This window comes from Equus asinus, chromosome 24 (assembly GCF_041296235.1).
Source record: "Equus asinus isolate D_3611 breed Donkey chromosome 24, EquAss-T2T_v2, whole genome shotgun sequence".
Lineage (NCBI taxonomy): Eukaryota > Metazoa > Chordata > Mammalia > Perissodactyla > Equidae > Equus > Equus asinus.
Genome location: NC_091813.1, coordinates 48,894,987 through 48,912,469, shown reverse-complemented (window position 1 = coordinate 48,912,469; position 17,483 = coordinate 48,894,987). Strand labels below are relative to the sequence as shown.

General features: G+C 41.7%; 1 protein-coding gene across 14 annotated transcripts in view; it reads left to right on the top strand.

The window, feature by feature from the left end:
- HS3ST5 (heparan sulfate-glucosamine 3-sulfotransferase 5) overlaps positions 1-16,772 on the top strand; it is a 269,294-nt gene extending 252,522 nt beyond the window's left edge. For 8 of the 14 annotated variants that reach the window (XM_070496366.1, XM_070496367.1, XM_070496370.1 and 5 more), the window contains 2 exons: positions 3,518-3,656; positions 7,338-16,772. In XM_070496366.1, coding sequence (XP_070352467.1) covers positions 3,550-3,656; positions 7,338-8,268 — 1,038 coding nt within the window. In that variant the 5' untranslated portion in view covers positions 3,518-3,549 and the 3' untranslated portion in view covers positions 8,269-16,772. The remainder of the gene's footprint in view (positions 1-3,517; positions 3,657-7,337) is intronic. The other 6 variants (XM_070496362.1, XM_070496363.1, XM_070496360.1 and 3 more) reach the window with 1 other exon arrangement.
- Positions 16,773-17,483: the final 711 nt, after the last annotated feature.

Genomic DNA, 17,483 nt, shown 5'->3' with positions numbered 1-17,483 from the left:
AAAGAGAGTGGACTTGATCTGGTGAACAACGGAAACCAGATAAGGGACAAAATAACTTGTATTAGGAAGACTAATCAGATTGTACAGGCCATAGGAAATGAACACAAAGCCACACCCAAATGTTAAGAAATAAGGGAGGCACCAAGTGCCTTGACAGAACAAGACATGGAGAAATTAAGGAGAAAGAGTTTATTGTCCGTGGTGACTGAAGAGAAAAAAGACAGTAGAAAATGATTTTAAGTTTTGTGTACCATTCGCTCCACTGTAAAAGCACAGATGCACAATGAATACAGACCCATTGACTTGGAGTCTCTGAGAGTGGTGGCAGGGGTGTGTTTTCTAAATGTTCTACACGCTCACCATAGAGAACTGCTAGCCAATAGAGCAAAGCAGACAGATTCTGGGGTCACTACCATTCAGTTAGCTTTCTTGTGCGTCTGAGTCAGTCAGCAGGTTTAGCCCATTGCTAGGAGACGTGATACTCACAGAAGGCAACAGCTAACACTAACCCAACACTTACGAACCATGGAATGCCTTCCTGCGGTTCTGACTGCAAGAACAACAGGGATTCAGTGGAGGAGGGAGAGGACTGTGGACTGGGGCATCAGCTGGAGAGGGCTTCCTAGAGGAACTGGGACCTATCCTAGACCTTAAACAATGGGTGAACTGTAGCTAAAGACAGACAGGTGGACCAATGAGCTGGAGAAAGTGGACAAAGCCTTGTGTAGTATAGTTTTGAGCGGGAGAGTGTGGGTCTACGTTTAGACAGCTGAGGAGGCCAGACAACTGCCCCAGTCTCCCTCCGAGCTGCAGCTCTCTACGAAGACGGTGACCCACATTAAGACCACAGGGCAACCATATTTTACCTTTACTTTTCCCATCTCTTCCATTTATAGCTGGCTCTCTTCAACCAAATACAGTAACAGCTATTATTCTTTCACACCGCTTGTGAATCCACATTCAATCCATTCACGCTAAGATAGAAATGACACATAATCCTTTATGTTAATCTGGCATGTTCCTAAACCTTTGGATAGTGATGTTACTTATGGAAACCTCATTTCATTCTCACTACAGCCCTATGGAGTGGGGAGGTCAGAGATTGTCCCCATTTTATAGATAGGGAAAGGAAGGCCCAGATAATCTAAGCAGCCACCTTAAGATTACAGAGCTACTAAGGGGAGAATATGGTTGGGGGTCTTGAACACAGGTTTCTTTCTGCCACCCTGTTCTGCATCTTGCTGTGGTACCTGCATTTCACCAGGGCTCAGAGCCCTGTGCTGAGGGCATGTGGCTCTAACCCAGGATGTCGGACATCAGCCTGGAGAAGGGAGATAGAGTCTGGCAGTGAAGCCCTGAATCACGCTGCATAAGTGACTGCCTTTGCCTTCACGTGATCACAGGCAAGTTAGAGAAAATTATCTGAGCTTCACTTTACCTGTCGATAAAGTGGAAATAACTCTATCTGATTCATAGGGTTTTTTCTGAGAATTTCCTGAAATATCACCTGGACAATGTCCTTGTCACATAGCCCTCTAAAAACCTCATTTTCTCTCTCCCTATTCTTCCCCATTTTACTTATACACAAGGCATGCCATGCCAAGTCAGAACCTCAGGCTCACCCACTCCCTGCAAAGAGCCTTCTTATTGCCTACTCTTTGCTTTTGCTCTTAGCCTTCTCTCTTCCCTTCAATCCCTGTGTCCAGCCACATCGGCCTTCCATCACTTCTCAAACTAGCAGGGCATTTTCCCCCCTCAGTACTTTTGTGCATGCTGCTTCCTCTGCCTGAAACCCACTTGGCCCTGCTTCTGCCCTCCTGGCTCCTCATGCTCCAGGTGTCAGCCCAAGTGTCGCTTCTTCAGGAAGGACTGAAGTAGGTTCCTCCCATTATTCTTTCTCCCTGCAGCCTATGATTTCCCTTTGTTATTACAATTTGTAAGTATCTGTGAATCCTATATTTACTGGTTTATTATCTGTCTTCTCCACTAGACTATAGATTCCCATGCTAGTCACTATGTAGCACCCAGTATAGAATCTAGCACCTAGGCATGTTCCATAAGTATTTGTTGACTGTGTGTTGGATGAATGCTCCTCTTCTCTCTCCCTTTTGAGATGCCCTCCTACAGTTTCCTCACCAAATCGTGAATGACATTCCACAAAAAAAGCATTCCTGTGGAGCCCACATCCCTGACCATTTCCTTCATTTTCTTTCCCCAATATTTATTCATTACATTGTCGTGAATTAGGTTGGGTTCCCTGGTTGTTTCACAATTCCCTAATCACATTATTAGTTTTCCAAGGGCTAAAAGTCTCTCAGGATCTTTTTGGGGATCCCTATAAACCTAGTAGAATAGCTGGAAATGCTGTCAGTGCTCAGGAATTTCTTGATGAATGAATGAACAGGTCACTCAATCAATCCTAGCATATTGCTTTTGCACAGAGAAAATCTTCACATGGCAAATATAGAGATACCATTACAGCAAAACAGTTTCTAACCATGACCCGTTGCTGTGGTCCCTCCTCTCTGGTTACTATTTTGGGTTTCAATAAGAAACAAGCAATCTTATCTTGAAAGAGGGATTGGATTTATTTTTAATAAGAAAAGCTGAATTGGAAGCTTGCATTTTTTCCCCCCAAATTTAATAACAGCACTAGTAAAGCCTTACACTCCTCAGCTGGCCTTTATTTCAGGTATAAGCGTACAAAGCTTCCAGGTAAGCTTCTGCTGTGATGTAAGGCGAGACCCCTATCACCAAACCTGTTTAAATTCATTGAGAGCCAGGAGGGGTCGCATAGCAGGGGCATCTAGTCTGAGCATGTTTTCAGAATCAGTCAGTCCAATCCAGGACCGGGCAGAGGAGGTGAAGGGAAACATCAGGTACTTGGAGCTACTGTTCTCAGACATTTGAAGTCATGATAGTTACCAGAGATAACCTCGGTAAGTAAAGAAATAGCTTGTGATCTTGCTCCGTTCCTCCATTCACAACAAGAACAAAACAAAAACATGTAGGCAAAATATGTCGTGGTTATACCCCAAATGGTAACTTACTGAACTGGCATTTCAATTTCTCCATTTGTGCTGTTATGATGAAGCAGGACCTACAGTACTGGTTACCCTGCTGGTAACTTTAGGTTGCTCAGTTGCTCATTTTATCAGTGTTCTTTGAATGATTAACAACAACAAATGTATATATATCTACAGACATACATATATAATATGTATGTTCTAATATATGTGTGTTAATTTACTTTGACAATTGCCTAGCAGTTTCTGTCTAGTTAGTGTGTTCCCTTAGTTTAGTATTTGATCTTATAAGACAGTCCAGCAAAAAGGAAGGTAAGTTTCACTAAATACCCTTTACACCATGAACGTTGTCAAGGTTGGTATGAATCTGTTCCTCAGGCGGCATCACTTAGTCACCTGTATTCCTACCTCTGCTTGGCTTTGTGACAATCAACAGAGCCTATAAGAGATGACTGCTGATGAGCCCCCTTCTGTCTATCCCCCTCTCTCAGGCTGCAGAAGTCCTGAAGGTTGATGGAGGGCCATGCTATTCAAACAGCAGGCGTGGCTGAGACAGAAGCTGCTGGTGCTGGGAAGCCTTGCCGTTGGGAGTCTCCTGTATCTAGTCGCCAGAGTTGGGAGCTTGGATAGGTAGGTGATTAAACACATGTTTATGCCCGTGTGACTTTAAGTGTCTCTTGATTTAAACTTCCTCAGGGCATAATTTTAAATCTACCCATTTGTTTTCCTTCCTCGAAATTCCTAAGAAACATGCTTTTCTGCAGTGTTGATTTTGATTATCAAGCCTTTAAAAGAAAGAGATCCAGGTTGCTCAAGCCAAGATGTTCCTCAAGATCCATTTGTATTCTGCGTGCATTGACATTTGTTTTCAGAGAGGAGATAAAGCCGTGTACAGTAAAAATGCCATTTACTAGAGCTCAGCGCGGTCTGTGTGCATGTGGTTGTTGACCTCTAGCCGTAGCAAAATAGCGATGATGTATTTATGTATCTTCATTTTGAAATTTATGAGTGCCTAATTAATGTGCTACCAGGAGAGTTAAAATTATGTATGAGCCTGTAAAGGAGCTCATCAAGTTTGGAATCCATCGCCCTGGAAAGATGGCTGTAGGCTTGGGGAGTTTTAACTATGTTAATTAGCTCTGGTTTCCAGGAGCTGAATGTATCAGACAAGGAGGCTGTCGCTCAGAGTAATTGCCCAGAAAGCAATGGAAAAATCTATGGAGAGGAAATTTACAGAGCTAGGCTTTGGCTCTAAATAAGCAAACAGTTGAGCGGTACTAGACCTGCACGCTTCGCAGCAATATCAGCTGGCTTCACGTTGAATACTTCTGGACTGTCCCACATCCCGTGTGATTGGCAAGGACAAAAAAGTTAATATCTGAAATGCGAAGCTTCCTTCTCTGCCCTTTAAAATTAATCCTTGCACTGGAACGACTGAAGTATATTCTCCATGAATTCGATTCCCATTTTCTGTGAAAATGCAGCCGCACGTTAAAACAAAAATATCTTCCTTACAGTTTTCCTTTTCTAATCTGTAGACTGTGTCACTTGGATATGAACAACTAATGTAGCAATGGTGCTTGTTTTCCTTCCACCAGGTCAATTTGGACTGGTAAATGGAACTCCCACAACTCTTTTCAGTTCAAAATTCCGGAGTAAACTTCCCACTCACTAGTTGCTAACTCTGGGAAACAGTATGATCCAGAGCTTATCTCTGACCTCATGGCTTCCCACCTTAGTGCTTGATTATTAGTGAAAAGCCTTGAGGTGGTGCCATTATCTTATGTCCATAATGGAAATTTTTTTTTTGGAGGAAGATTAGCCCTGAGCTAACTGCTGCCAATCCTCCTCTTTTTGCTGAGGAAGACTGGCCCTGAGCTAACATCCGTGCCCATCTTCCTCTGCTTTATATGTGTGATGCCTACCACAGCATGGCGTGCCAAGTGATGCCATGTCTGCACCCAGGATCCGAACCGGTGAAACCCTGGGCCGCCCAAGCAGAGCACGCAAACTTAACCACTCAGCCTCGGGGCCGGCTCCTAGTTAACACATTTGTAGCCCAGTCCGCAGTCTCTAATGGGATAGCTCGCCCCAGGAATGGGACTGCTTGAGGAGCTTTCACGAAACCTCTCGCTTGAGAGTTTGAGTAGTTATGTCTGCAGTTGACACGTGCTTACCTAGTCCTGTCCTTTAGGAACTGAAGACCCGGCTCTCTGGGTGGGAGACTGAGCTCAGTCCCTTTTACTGTCCATTCCAATCCTGAGATTCCTTGTTTTTTAATCTGGGGCCGCTGCTCAGAATCCACTCTTCAGGAAGTAGAAATAATGTGATATTTTCTCCTGTCTTGAGTCCAAAAAGCAATTGTTCTGTAGGGTATGAGTCCCCAGGGTAGAAGGTAGAAAGAGGAAGGAAGGAAGGAAGGAAAAGAAGGTAGAGAAATTCCATCCAGTGCAAACAGGGCAGAGACGGTCTCTTTCAGCCTCTCTCGGCCAGGGTTCTGTGAGAGAATGAAGTCCTACAGAAAAGGATTTGATTGACTGTTTCCTCAGTTCTCTCAAGGATGGCACTGGCATCATTCTAGATGCAAGAAGAGAAGTTCATCCATTACAGTCAATGGACGCCTTGGGGATTAGTGCTTAATTCCCAACCAGAAGCCAAGAAGAGCTAAAAGATGAATTTGCGATATCCCAATCAATGTCAGGATTAAAACTTCTTTGACAGTGTATATGTTGATACTTTTATATCTTTCATTTAGAGTTCTAGCATATTAATCCTGTTGACAAATTTTTAAAAACAAAATTCACGTTTCTCTAAATATTAACTGTGGTAAACTGGTTTTTTAAATAGTATTGCATATTTTCACGTTGTCCACAAAAAGCATGAATTTTTTAAAATCATAGAAAACAAACACCACAAAAAAGTGAACTATGTTTCTATTTTTCCTTAAGCATTGGACAGATAGCTGTTTAAACAGGGTGTGGGCCAAGCCGTTTCCCCTCAGTTCTGCAGAATGCCTTGACCTGACCTTGAGGTTGTTCCCTTCTCCCTTTAGTTATAAACCTTACAGAAGACAAGAAAGGTACACTAGGGTCTCTCAGGAAAAGCAAGCAGCAGCCTCATTACCAGAGAGAGGGGGAAAGAGACGCCAAATTATTAAGATAACGAGATGCTTCAGTTGGAGGAATTGGTTCAGTGGCCCTTTTGACTAATGTTGTACCCTTTTACCAAGAAGGCTAAAATGCTTTCTCAGATTAGCTTAGGGAAATTGTAATGAATTCCAGTTCAGTTCCAGACTACACCCAAAAGAAAACTCAATTTACCAGCCATATATATTGGCCATGCCAAATTAAACAGTCACTCCAGTCTAATATCATCGTGACTGTTACCACATCTTTCTCTGAGAAAAGCAGAGGTGGTTGTTCCTTATTTAGAGCAACGTTGAGGTGGGAATCTTTCTTTCTGGCTCCATCCATTGCATTCCTTCCTTCCTGAGCTCGAATCCCTGAAATAAACAGGCTTGGCAATGAGGACCTGAGGTTTCTGGCCCTGACAAGGTCTTGTTGATTTCTGATCCCAGGTGTGGTGGGTGATATACAGCACTTGCTGATGGCAGTTGGGTTTGTTCCTACATTCAGCAAAGTGAAAACATAATCCTGACCTCTTTCGATAGAGAGAGAAAGGCAGAAGAAATATAGTACTCTCCTAGCCGTCCCCAAATCCAAGGGCAGAAATTCTCAGAGAATGAAAAGCTCAGCAAGAGCCAAGATTGGAATTTTGTAGGTTGATGGTGCAAAAGGCCAAGGACAGAGACGGACCTCTTTTCTGATTATATCTCAAAGATTTTTAAGGGCCATATGAGTGCTACTGAGCTGCAAGAAAATAATACCACGTGAAACCCAAAAGACGGGGCCTCCTCGCTGCCCTTCGGCCTCCCAGCTGAAGATTATAATCTTCCTCCTTTCATGTTTTCTAAATGATGTTAACTGGTGAGCTGTTAAAAGGCTATTAGTATGGCTGGTGTCACTTGTCTGTCCTGTCCTGTGAACATAAGTACACGCCGTAGTCAATTAAGTGCTTGGTGAATAAAAATTTTAAGGAGTGCTAATAAAAAAATCCCATCAATTATGTGTGCTCCATTTAATAAAGGGTTGCTTAAAATAAAATTTCCCAAACATATGTTCATTATGGATTGCAGCAGGCTGGGAACCAGTGGTTTTATTTATGCATTTAAAGTCTTAGTCTGACTGGGAACCAGAAAAATGAGAAGTTACTTGCAATGAGCTTCTTAAAGCATCTCTCTGTTGCTTGCAGGCTACAACCCATTTGCCCCATTGAAGGCCGATTCGGAGCCCGCAGTCAGGCTGAATTCCCTCTGCGCGCCCTGCAGTTTAAGCGTGGCCTGCTGCACGAGTTCCGGAAGGGCAACACTTCCAAGGAGCAGGTTCGCCTTCATGACCTGGTCCAGCAGCTCCCCAAGGCCATTATCATTGGGGTGAGGAAAGGAGGCACGAGGGCCCTGCTTGAGATGCTGAACCTCCATCCCGCAGTGGTCAAAGCCTCCCAAGAAATCCACTTTTTTGACAATGATGAGAATTATGCCAAGGGCATTGAGTGGTATAGGAAAAAGATGCCTTTTTCCTACCCTCAGCAAATCACAATTGAAAAGAGCCCAGCGTATTTTATCACGGAGGAGGTTCCAGAAAGGATTTACAAAATGAACTCATCCATCAAGTTGTTGATCATTGTCAGGGAGCCAACCACAAGAGCTATTTCTGATTACACTCAGGTGCTAGAGGGGAAGGAGAGGAAGAACAAAACTTATTACAAGTTTGAGAAGCTGGCGATAGACCCTAATACCTGCGAAGTGAACACAAAATACAAGGCGGTAAGAACCAGCATCTACACCAAACATCTGGAAAGGTGGTTGAAATACTTTCCAATTGAGCAATTTCACATTGTCGATGGCGATCGCCTCATCACGGAACCTCTACCAGAACTTCAGCTCGTGGAGAAGTTCCTAAATCTTCCCCCAAGGATAAGTCAGTATAACTTATATTTCAATGCTACCAGAGGGTTTTACTGCTTGCGATTTAACGTTATCTTTAATAAGTGCCTGGCGGGCAGCAAGGGGCGCATTCATCCAGAGGTGGACCCCTCTGTCGTTACCAAATTGCGCAAATTCTTTCACCCTTTTAATCAAAAGTTTTACCAGATCACTGGAAGGACATTGAACTGGCCCTAAAATAATAAGTCATACAACACTATGTGTTGTGCCTGGAGACATACGAGGTCTCCTCTAGATTAAAATATGCACTTTTCCTAGACACAACTATCCACGTCATTTTTCCGTGTATACTTGTACATACACAGTGTGTGACCAAATATAAGATGAGTTCTTTTTCTATTGAAAATTTACAGAAAAGAATTTGCTGTCTGCGTAGTTGCATCTTTTAAGCTATTTACAAAAAGAATTGGTGGTGGTCTTAGGGGAAAGTGACTTCAGCTGTTCTCAAAGAGCTGGTCTTCCTTTGAGTCAGAATTTGTCGCCCGCCATTTTCATAGATTTAAGCCAAAAGATTAATGTGTGAAAATGTACCAATGGCTGTGAAGCTTCAGGAAGTAGACGATTCAGTTATGCATTCTTTTCTAAGGGAAAGCTGGCTTTTTAATTCAGATACTGAATTGGTGCCATGGAAACAGGAAATACTATTTTCTTATTATTTCAAAGAATGTCTTATCTCATGAAACTGACATTGTTCCAAAGTTCCTGTGGTGATTTTGCACTATCGTTTTCCCGTATGGACCATGGTGTCACTTGTAGCATGTCAATCACACATTGGAAAGTCAAGTCCTTTTACTTCCATGTTGTATGTCAACAAAGAGAAGTGTCCTGTACATAATGTATATTGTTGTAAATACTGGTTTCACACTAAGTAATTCTATTTTGTAAACTGAATATGGCTATTTAATTTATTGTGAGAATTAAATCTATTGTGGTATTTAAAAATGGAATGGATTAAAATTACTCTATGTGCAACTTTTTTTTTTTTTTAATTCATTTTGTTTTACGTGCCCCTTGCTGGCTGCCCAAATCCAAGCTGTTTATGTGCGTTCAAGAGAGCACTTGGAAAGATGTGCTTCTCCTGGATTTCTACACCCTTGTGAAAATGTATTAACGAATGAGGTTGAGTATATTAAGAAAAAAAATCTCAACCATCGGGAAATCTAGAGTAATAGTCACCTGAAAGAACCTAGTGCTACTCTGCTACAACTTTGTAACAATTCATTTCCTTGCAGTGGCTGCTGTGCCAGGAGAAAGACAAGAAATACTTGAACATAATCGAGGCATAGAAGAACCACAGTTTTATTTGAGCCTCTAATCAGAGTCAGACCGGTAGAGAAATTAAATAAAATAAGATTAGGAAACTCGCGTGGCCTCTGTACTGAAAGCTGCTGATGCTTCAAAAATGAATACAAACTCTCAGAACTCCCTCTTTGAGATAAAAATATATCAATCTGCTCAAAAATGATCAAAATGCCTAGTGTTGCTATTACTAACATAAACATATGGCTCATATTTCCATCTAGAGAAATTAATGCTAAATTGGGTGCTTGTTAACATCAGATACACTGTATTATGGTTAAATATAATTCGGAAAACCGTGGAAAGAAGTATCAACTAAAAAAGAGATGGATTTTGCACAATCATGGTTGCTTCTCCAGTGGAAGATGCCTGAGGGAGTTTTGTGCAACATCACGTTGAGAGTGCTTAGAGAAATCAGCAAATTACAATGGGTTCCCTTTTGATTGTAATAAGTGTTGATTTTCTCCATGAGCTGTTTATCCTGTCCAGTGATTTGATGGTGAACTTTTCTAAATAAATAGCCCTTTCCCCTCTGGTGTCGTATATGTTGCTTCTCAAGCTGCAGCCTTGGTAATCATCTCTCCTGTTTCAATTAGCAGTGATTCTGTTCTCTCAGCAGGGAACAGGCGTGACACCAGCGCATGCTGGCTGCTCACTCACTGTGCGGTGACTCTGGAGTGGGAGTCCAAACGTCAATCACTTCTCCCTTAAGCCAGGAATGAAATCGAATATGAGGAATCTGGCGTCAGAGTTCCCTATGCCTTAAATCACAGCTAGCCATCAGAGTAAACTGAATACTATGTTCAAGGACATAATCACATGTTACCATTAATTTCATTATAACTATTGCTAGAGTGTTATACAGCTAATGCGGTGTTATACCAGTGACTCAAATTGTGCCCCATTGGAATACTGATGTTTCAAAAACTCGGCCTAGGTATTCCACCAGTAAAATTGAAAAATGGCCATCTTTTCTTAGACTCCTAGAGGAATTAAAAAACTAATGAATAGAAATTTCTCAGTGATACTCTTTTATATTCCCAATTCTTTTTAAACTTTGCTACTGCTACCAACAGTATATATCAGAGTTTGTTCTAAGATTCTATTTGACTTATGCTGACTCTTATCCTTTGTTATTTTTAGCTCAATAAGCCAGTATTTCTTCGTCACATTCAGAAAAAAGGGCTATGATTTCTGATTGTTCCTCTTCTTAAATAAGTTTGAGAATTGTTTCAAATCTTGGAGGCTCCCCACAGATACCTAAAGCAGGAGGTCTGGCCTGGGAAGAGTTTTTGGAGGCAGGTTTCATTTCACTGAAAAAAACCAGCTTCAGCCACTGCTGATTGAGCAAGGTAGAGAGAAATAAAAATCCGATGACTTAATCACATACTTCCATTGGAGGTTTTAAACCTCCTTGTTTAGAAAAAGTGTTTCCTGTTGTTATGAAACAAGCAACGGACCTCTAGAGAAATCTTCAGCTCATTACAGTAGCTCCACTGGGGCTCTCTTTAATAAGTTATTCCTTTTACATCATGAAAACTTTGCATTTCTTCCAGAGGCTTGGTGGCATCATGCAGCTTCGTGAAACAGTTCTAGCTGCAAAGAGAAAAAACTGTTTAAGCAGTGGTGAAATTCCTGCTGGACCAGAAGCCTGGAATGACACCATTTTGGAAGTCAGGGAATTCCAATTATAATTATACAAAGTGGAACTAGAGTCTCAAGGGAGTGAGAGAGACTAGGGAACAGAGAGAAGGAGCTATACGAACTCATAGACAGACATCCCAAATTCCAAGTCCATCACCTACTCACCTGAAATCACCTCACATAAACCCTCAGTTGACTAAGGCACTAACTTTTCCTACTAATTGCACTGTAGTTTATGAAAAATCTAAGACATTAGAGTCCTTAGCTAATGTATGATAGAGCAAAGGCATGGAAATCCCTCATAATCTCATCTGATCTCAGATTTGCAACCTTTTATGTTGAGGCACCAGCAAGAATAGTTGCTAATTTCCAGTCCAGTTCCCAGCAAGGCTGATGGAGCCTCATGAGAGCACTGTTTGGGGTGCTGCACCTGGTCCAATAGGATGCTGTAGGACAAGCTCAAGGACCCGCGGGGAGCACGAGCTGGGACACTGGAGGCGTGTTTCTACTAAGGGAAGGTGGGAACCAAGGACAAGTGCAGCCCAAATTCCTGCCCTGCCAATAAGCTTTTGTTTTGTCCAATTAGCAGTTTGCTCAGTTAGATTGCCTTCATAAGCCTAATTTGAGAATTTTCCAGGGATAGAGAATTTCAAATGATCGTGAATAGTGTCTTCCTGCTGAAGTCTTTTGTATCCTTTTTGCACACTCAGCAGCATTTTACATTTAGGAGAATAGTCTACAGTCTAATCAAAGAAGAAAACTTTGCTGAGAACATTCCCCCTAAAAATGACTAAATATAGCAAAATCTCAGCAATTTGGGCTAACAAGGTGAAAATATAGAATACTGTAAAGCAAATTCATTGCAATTATTACCAAGTAGACAAAGTGTCAAGCTATACTAACAATATATTGAAAAATAAATATCTAATTGCACCTAATTTGCTGAATAAAAGCCTCTTGATTGGCATTTTTTTTCCAAGTTGCTGTTACTCAAGTATTTCAAAACAGCCTGTCCTCTTAAATAGGTTACTCAGGCCCACTAGAATCTGTTTATCAGTTTTTATACCAAATCTTTCTTTCATAGCTAGTGCAAGGATGAAATTTAGGCCAAAATATGATTATTTGGTAAGGTTCTAATAAATGGTGCCTTACTACACATCTTACAAAAACAATTTCTTTCTCTCTTGCACTTCTAAAGATTTTTTTCCAATCACATTATATTGTACCTTTTAGGAATAAGAGTGCTATTTCACAATGATTAGAAATGGATTGGGGAGTTGAAAAGGCGGAACTGAACTGATAGCAATATGCATTTCCCATAGAAAGCACCTGATTGGTATTCCAAGAACAAGTGTCTGTTATTTAAAGGCAGCTCAGTTGAAAAGCAATACCCTCCAGTCATATCAAGTAGGCAGCAGCATGCTTGGTACCTTACCATGCTAGGTCCATCACTCCTGAATCTGTGAACCGTATCAGGCTAGCAGGTCTTGGGGAGCTGTTATTGAAAGGGTTCATTGTTTCTAAACATACATATCATCCCCCTTTAAAAATAGTCCATCAAGAAGGTAAGTCTCTCCCAGTAGATTGGTAACATCATTTCAAAGAGCTGGCTCACATCCAATATTTCTAAGCGCACACAACTCTGCTTTGCATTTCCTTTTCTTTAATGGCACCAGAGAACAATCTTTAAGGCCAACTGCAAAACTGCCTGTTTCTTAGGTAAGGCCACCCTGAAAATCACCTAAAGGTTTGCATATAGAATATAAAAGAACTTGTAATTGCTGCATGTCATGTCATCTAATACTAAGTCCTGGAAATAAATTTACTCAAACTCTTTAAAGGTGAGAACTTCTGGCAACACCAGATGACAATGTCAGCACACCAAGCAGAACTCATAGTATGAATGGGCGAGTCAAAGTTCAGAAGCCAGAGAAGGGAACAACTCACTCAGCCTGGAGGAGTCAGAGAAGTCTTCAATGAGGCAACGCTTGAACTAAGCAAAAGAAGATCCTTGCATCTCAGCAGGCAGACTAGCAGGAAAAGTGCACCCCAGGATGTGGGAAACAGTATAGCAAAAGCATGAGGTGTGAAAGAGACAAGGGATTCCAGCACAGCTGGAGAGTAGACCCCATGTAAGAGAAGGTGGAAGATAAGAATGCAACCCTACCAGAGCTTCTCAGACCTTGAGCAAGTCCTACCTGGTTGGCATACCCCACCACCCAGGATGAGGGCCCCTGCTAGGTAGCCAGGCCAGGCCTCCTTGGGTCTGCACCCACCTGATCTTTAGAAGCTAAGGGTTTAAGAATGGAAAAGAGATGATGAAATTAATACTCCGAAGTTTCCTTTCAAACAGTTGGTGCCCACAGAATCATAGTTTTCCTTCCCACCCTTCTTTATTCTTTGGTTCCCCTGCTTCTTCTCTTCCTGGCCAGTAGCTTTGCTCAGCTGATGGGATCCTCCATATCTGGCTCATTTTTGATTGAGGCAAAGGTGTCTTTTCAAAGCTGGTTCTCTGTCTGTGCTGACCATGAAGAGTTATACTGTCTCCCTACCACAGAGCTTCTCACTGTAAGTCCACCCATCCAGAGACTCTATCAGGAGACAAGGGAATGAGAAGAAAATCAAACACAACATTCTCCTGAAAGTAAGATGTAATAGCGTTTTCAAAAGTTTCCAGGAAATACGTTTGTTTCATTGAAAACAAAGGAAATATATGCTAAATTTTCTAAGTGAAATGGGCAAGTCAATTCACCTCTTCGGGCGTGAGCTTCCTATTTAAAATAAAAAAAACAAAAATCAGATTAGGGGATGTTTAAGATCTTTCAATATGACATTGTACCATTAGATAAAAGTGACTCTTGGAGCATTCTTGGTGGCCCTGAAAGTCACAGAGTTGAGGACATGAAGGTGGAGGAGGAAGGAGGGTCAGACTCGATGTACTCTGCTGTTCTTCTGCATAGTTTTATGGTTGTGGTTTTGTCTTTAAGGGATAGTCTTTGTCACTTTTCCCTGGCAACTGAACTTTCAGTTCAAACTTATTCTCAGCTTTGACTTCCATTTTACCTGTCACTTCCTGCCTTAATTGTCTTTTGCTATATAACAAACCACACCCACAACACCTTATTTAGCTCAAGATCCTGTTGCTCATGTGGGCAGTTCTACTGATCTGGCCCAGCTTGGCTCCACTCTGCTGGCCTCCCTCAGGCACCTGTGGTTTCTGGCAAGTTAGCTGGTGACTGGATGATTTAAGGTGACCTCTCAAATGTCAGTGGCTTGTGCTGCTAATTGATTGGTGCTGCTTGCCAACGCTGGCTATTGGCCAAGTGACATGACAAAGGTGTCTGGGTCACGTGTGTCTCATCACTTAGTAGAGTGGCCTCACTTCTTCACATGGTAGTCAGAGGGGTGTAAAGACTAGCAAGGGAGAAAAAATCCCAATGTGCAAGCACTTTTCAAGCATCTGTTTGCATCATGTTTGTTATTTCTCCTTGACCAAAGTAGGTCACATGGCCAAGCCCAGAGTCCGTGTGGGAGGGGCCTACATAAGACTGTGAATATAAGAAAAGAAAGTATGGTGGCCATTTTTACAAATATCTACCACACCTCTCAACCTTGATTCTATCATGATGAAAATTATGATAATTATAGTAACAATTCACTGAACAATTTTATCTTCCTCAATTTAAAAAAAAAACAAAACAATAGCAAGAAGGGTGGTAGGCAAAATAATGCCATCCTCCCAAAGATATATATGTCCTCATCTCATGAAGCCATGAATATGTTACCTTACATGGCAAAAGGCACTTCGCAGATGTAATGAAGTGAAGGACCTTGAGATGGGGAGAGTTGCCTGGATTATCTGGGCGGGCCTAATGTAAGTAACTAAAAGGGTCCTTAAAGGTAGGGGAGAGGCAGAAGAGGACAGTCAGAGGGATGTTGATAATGGAAGAATAGGTTGAGACCTTGGGGCCCTTCAGAGAGATGCAGCATTGCTGGCTTTGAAGGTGGAGGGAGGGAGCCATGAGCCAAGGAACGTAGGGAACCTTTAGAAGCTGAAAAAGGCAAGGAAATGGATTTCTCCTACATCCTCCAGAATGGACCATAGCCCTGCCAACACCTTAATTTTAGCCCAGTGAAACTTGTGTTGACTTCAAAACCTACAGAAATGTGAGATAATGTTTGTGTTGTTTTAATCCGCTAAGTTTGTGGTAATTTGTTACAGCAGCCATAGAAAAGGAAGACAGGAAATAAGGCAGAACAAAGTGCTCACCAAATGCTGGCGTGTTTAGTGGGCTTCTGCTCCTTCATCGTCACGGGGTGATGGGGCAATAGTCATCAATCCCAAAGGGCATTTCCAAACAAAGCAAGCAGAAGTCCTGAAGGAGGGTGCACCCTTGCCAGATCCCAAAGGATAATGCAGGCAGAGCGACCCTCGAGGAGACAGTTCCCAGTGATAGAAACACAGAGTAAGTCTCATTTCTTCTGAGACCCCTCCACTGAAGCTCAAAGGGTGAAAAACAGTTTAATGGTAAATTGCAGATAACTTTATGGCAAGGAATAGATTACGGCACATTTGTTAATATCTTTAACATTATGGTCTTTACACTGAAAAGAGAAGACATTTCTGGTCTTCTTACAAGTCCCTAGAATCTAGCCTTGATCCAGAAAATCTGGAGTCTCCAAAGATCAGAGCCAGGAGCCTTGGTCTTTTCCCAGATTCGTCCCAGGCTATCTTCCAAATGGCCTCAAAAATTGTCCTGTGGAGAAAACAAAGACCTGAGCTGCTTTCTCCTGGGCTTAATGAAATTCAAAGGCACTTATTGATCACATAATATATTCCTAGCTTCTGAAAGATCTATCAGACAATTACGAAAGGTCACTAGGAAAGCCAGAGTTAAAGGTGTGTCCAGAATACCACCGTCCAGAATTCCAGCCCAGGGCTGCTTGTCAAGAAAAGTCTCTAAGTGGTTCCATTTATTATTTATGTCTGCTTACTTTCTAAAAGGATTTGAGGTGGCAATTTTCTAATTAAAATTTGTTTCTAATCTCTTTCGAATCTTGTTTTATTGGCTGCATTTCAACCCTCTTGTACTTAATCAACCTTGACTACTAACATGTATCGAGTCTGTATAAAAATATGAATTAGTATTAAAATTAAAATGTACACACATTTAGTACGCATGTAATATGTATGGACAAATTTGTATTTGTAAGCCTGTTGAGAGAAGCTAATTATAATGGTTCATTATGAGATTAATCCAAACCATTCTCTTGTTAGTGATTACCTGTCAAATTTTCACAGCTACCTTTTAAAAATTATATTCCAAAGGTGTTGCAGTCCAGCCAAACAAAATGAAGATGCATAAAGAAAAGAAAAAGTCAATAAATTAATATTTCAAAAGCATATCAACTGATCTGGAAACAAATGCTTTGATAAAAGAATATTTGCCTAATTAAAGTGTTGCTACACATAGTATAATAAGTTTCAATGGTAAATAGACATATGTCTCACTAATTCAAGATATTGAAGACGCTCACATGGGAAGTATTACACATGACACTGTTGTGTGCACTTGCACATGGGCACATGTGGGCGTGTGTGTGTGTGTGATTCTCAGCAATTCTGTAACAGTGTTTCATCTCCATGGATTGTTGCATACTTTTAGGCGGCACCATTACCACCTTGAATTGTATCAGATTTCTATGGAAGCACAATTAAACTTAAAGATAAATTTAGGAACAAAGTGTTTACTCGGCGTTATTATCTGCATCTACTGTGTTTGAGGCACTGAGGTAAAAATAGTGTGAAATTAATAAGTACACAAACCCAACGTTAAAACTCTGAGAGTGTGGAATTGATGACAATCTCTATGACCCTGGAATGTCCTTAGGAACTCTATGCTAAAGATCCAAACGTCACTGAAAACTGAAGGTGTTTTGAGGTGAGGTGTCAGAATCTTCATGACAGAAGAGCCTCAACACTTGGCTTTACGCCTGCAGTCTCCTCGTGGGAAGATGCACAGCGAGCACTCACTGAGCATTATCTATGCTTATACCCACAGACTAACCAGCTGAACTCAGCCACACGAGCCTTTGTTTGGGATGGCGTTTGTTGAAATTTGTCAAGTTATGGGTCACTATGTGATCATTCTCAAAAGAGTTACTTCAATCTTTCTGATTTCTTTTTCAAACAATGTCTTGGAAATATGTGGAGAAAGAGCTTAAATATTCTTTACGTGAAATTAGTTCTTTTTCAATCTCTTTGGCTGGTTCGTGCCCCCACTTGGGTCTCAGTCCCTGCAACGTGCTCCCAACGCATCCCCAGGAGGCCAAGGGAGCTTCTTAGCTCTGCTGACACACAGGCCAGCCAGCACCACAGGGCTTTTGTCAGGTGTGGCTGTCTCTCAGTAGCATAGCCAACTCTGCTGGACATTGCCATATCCCCAAAG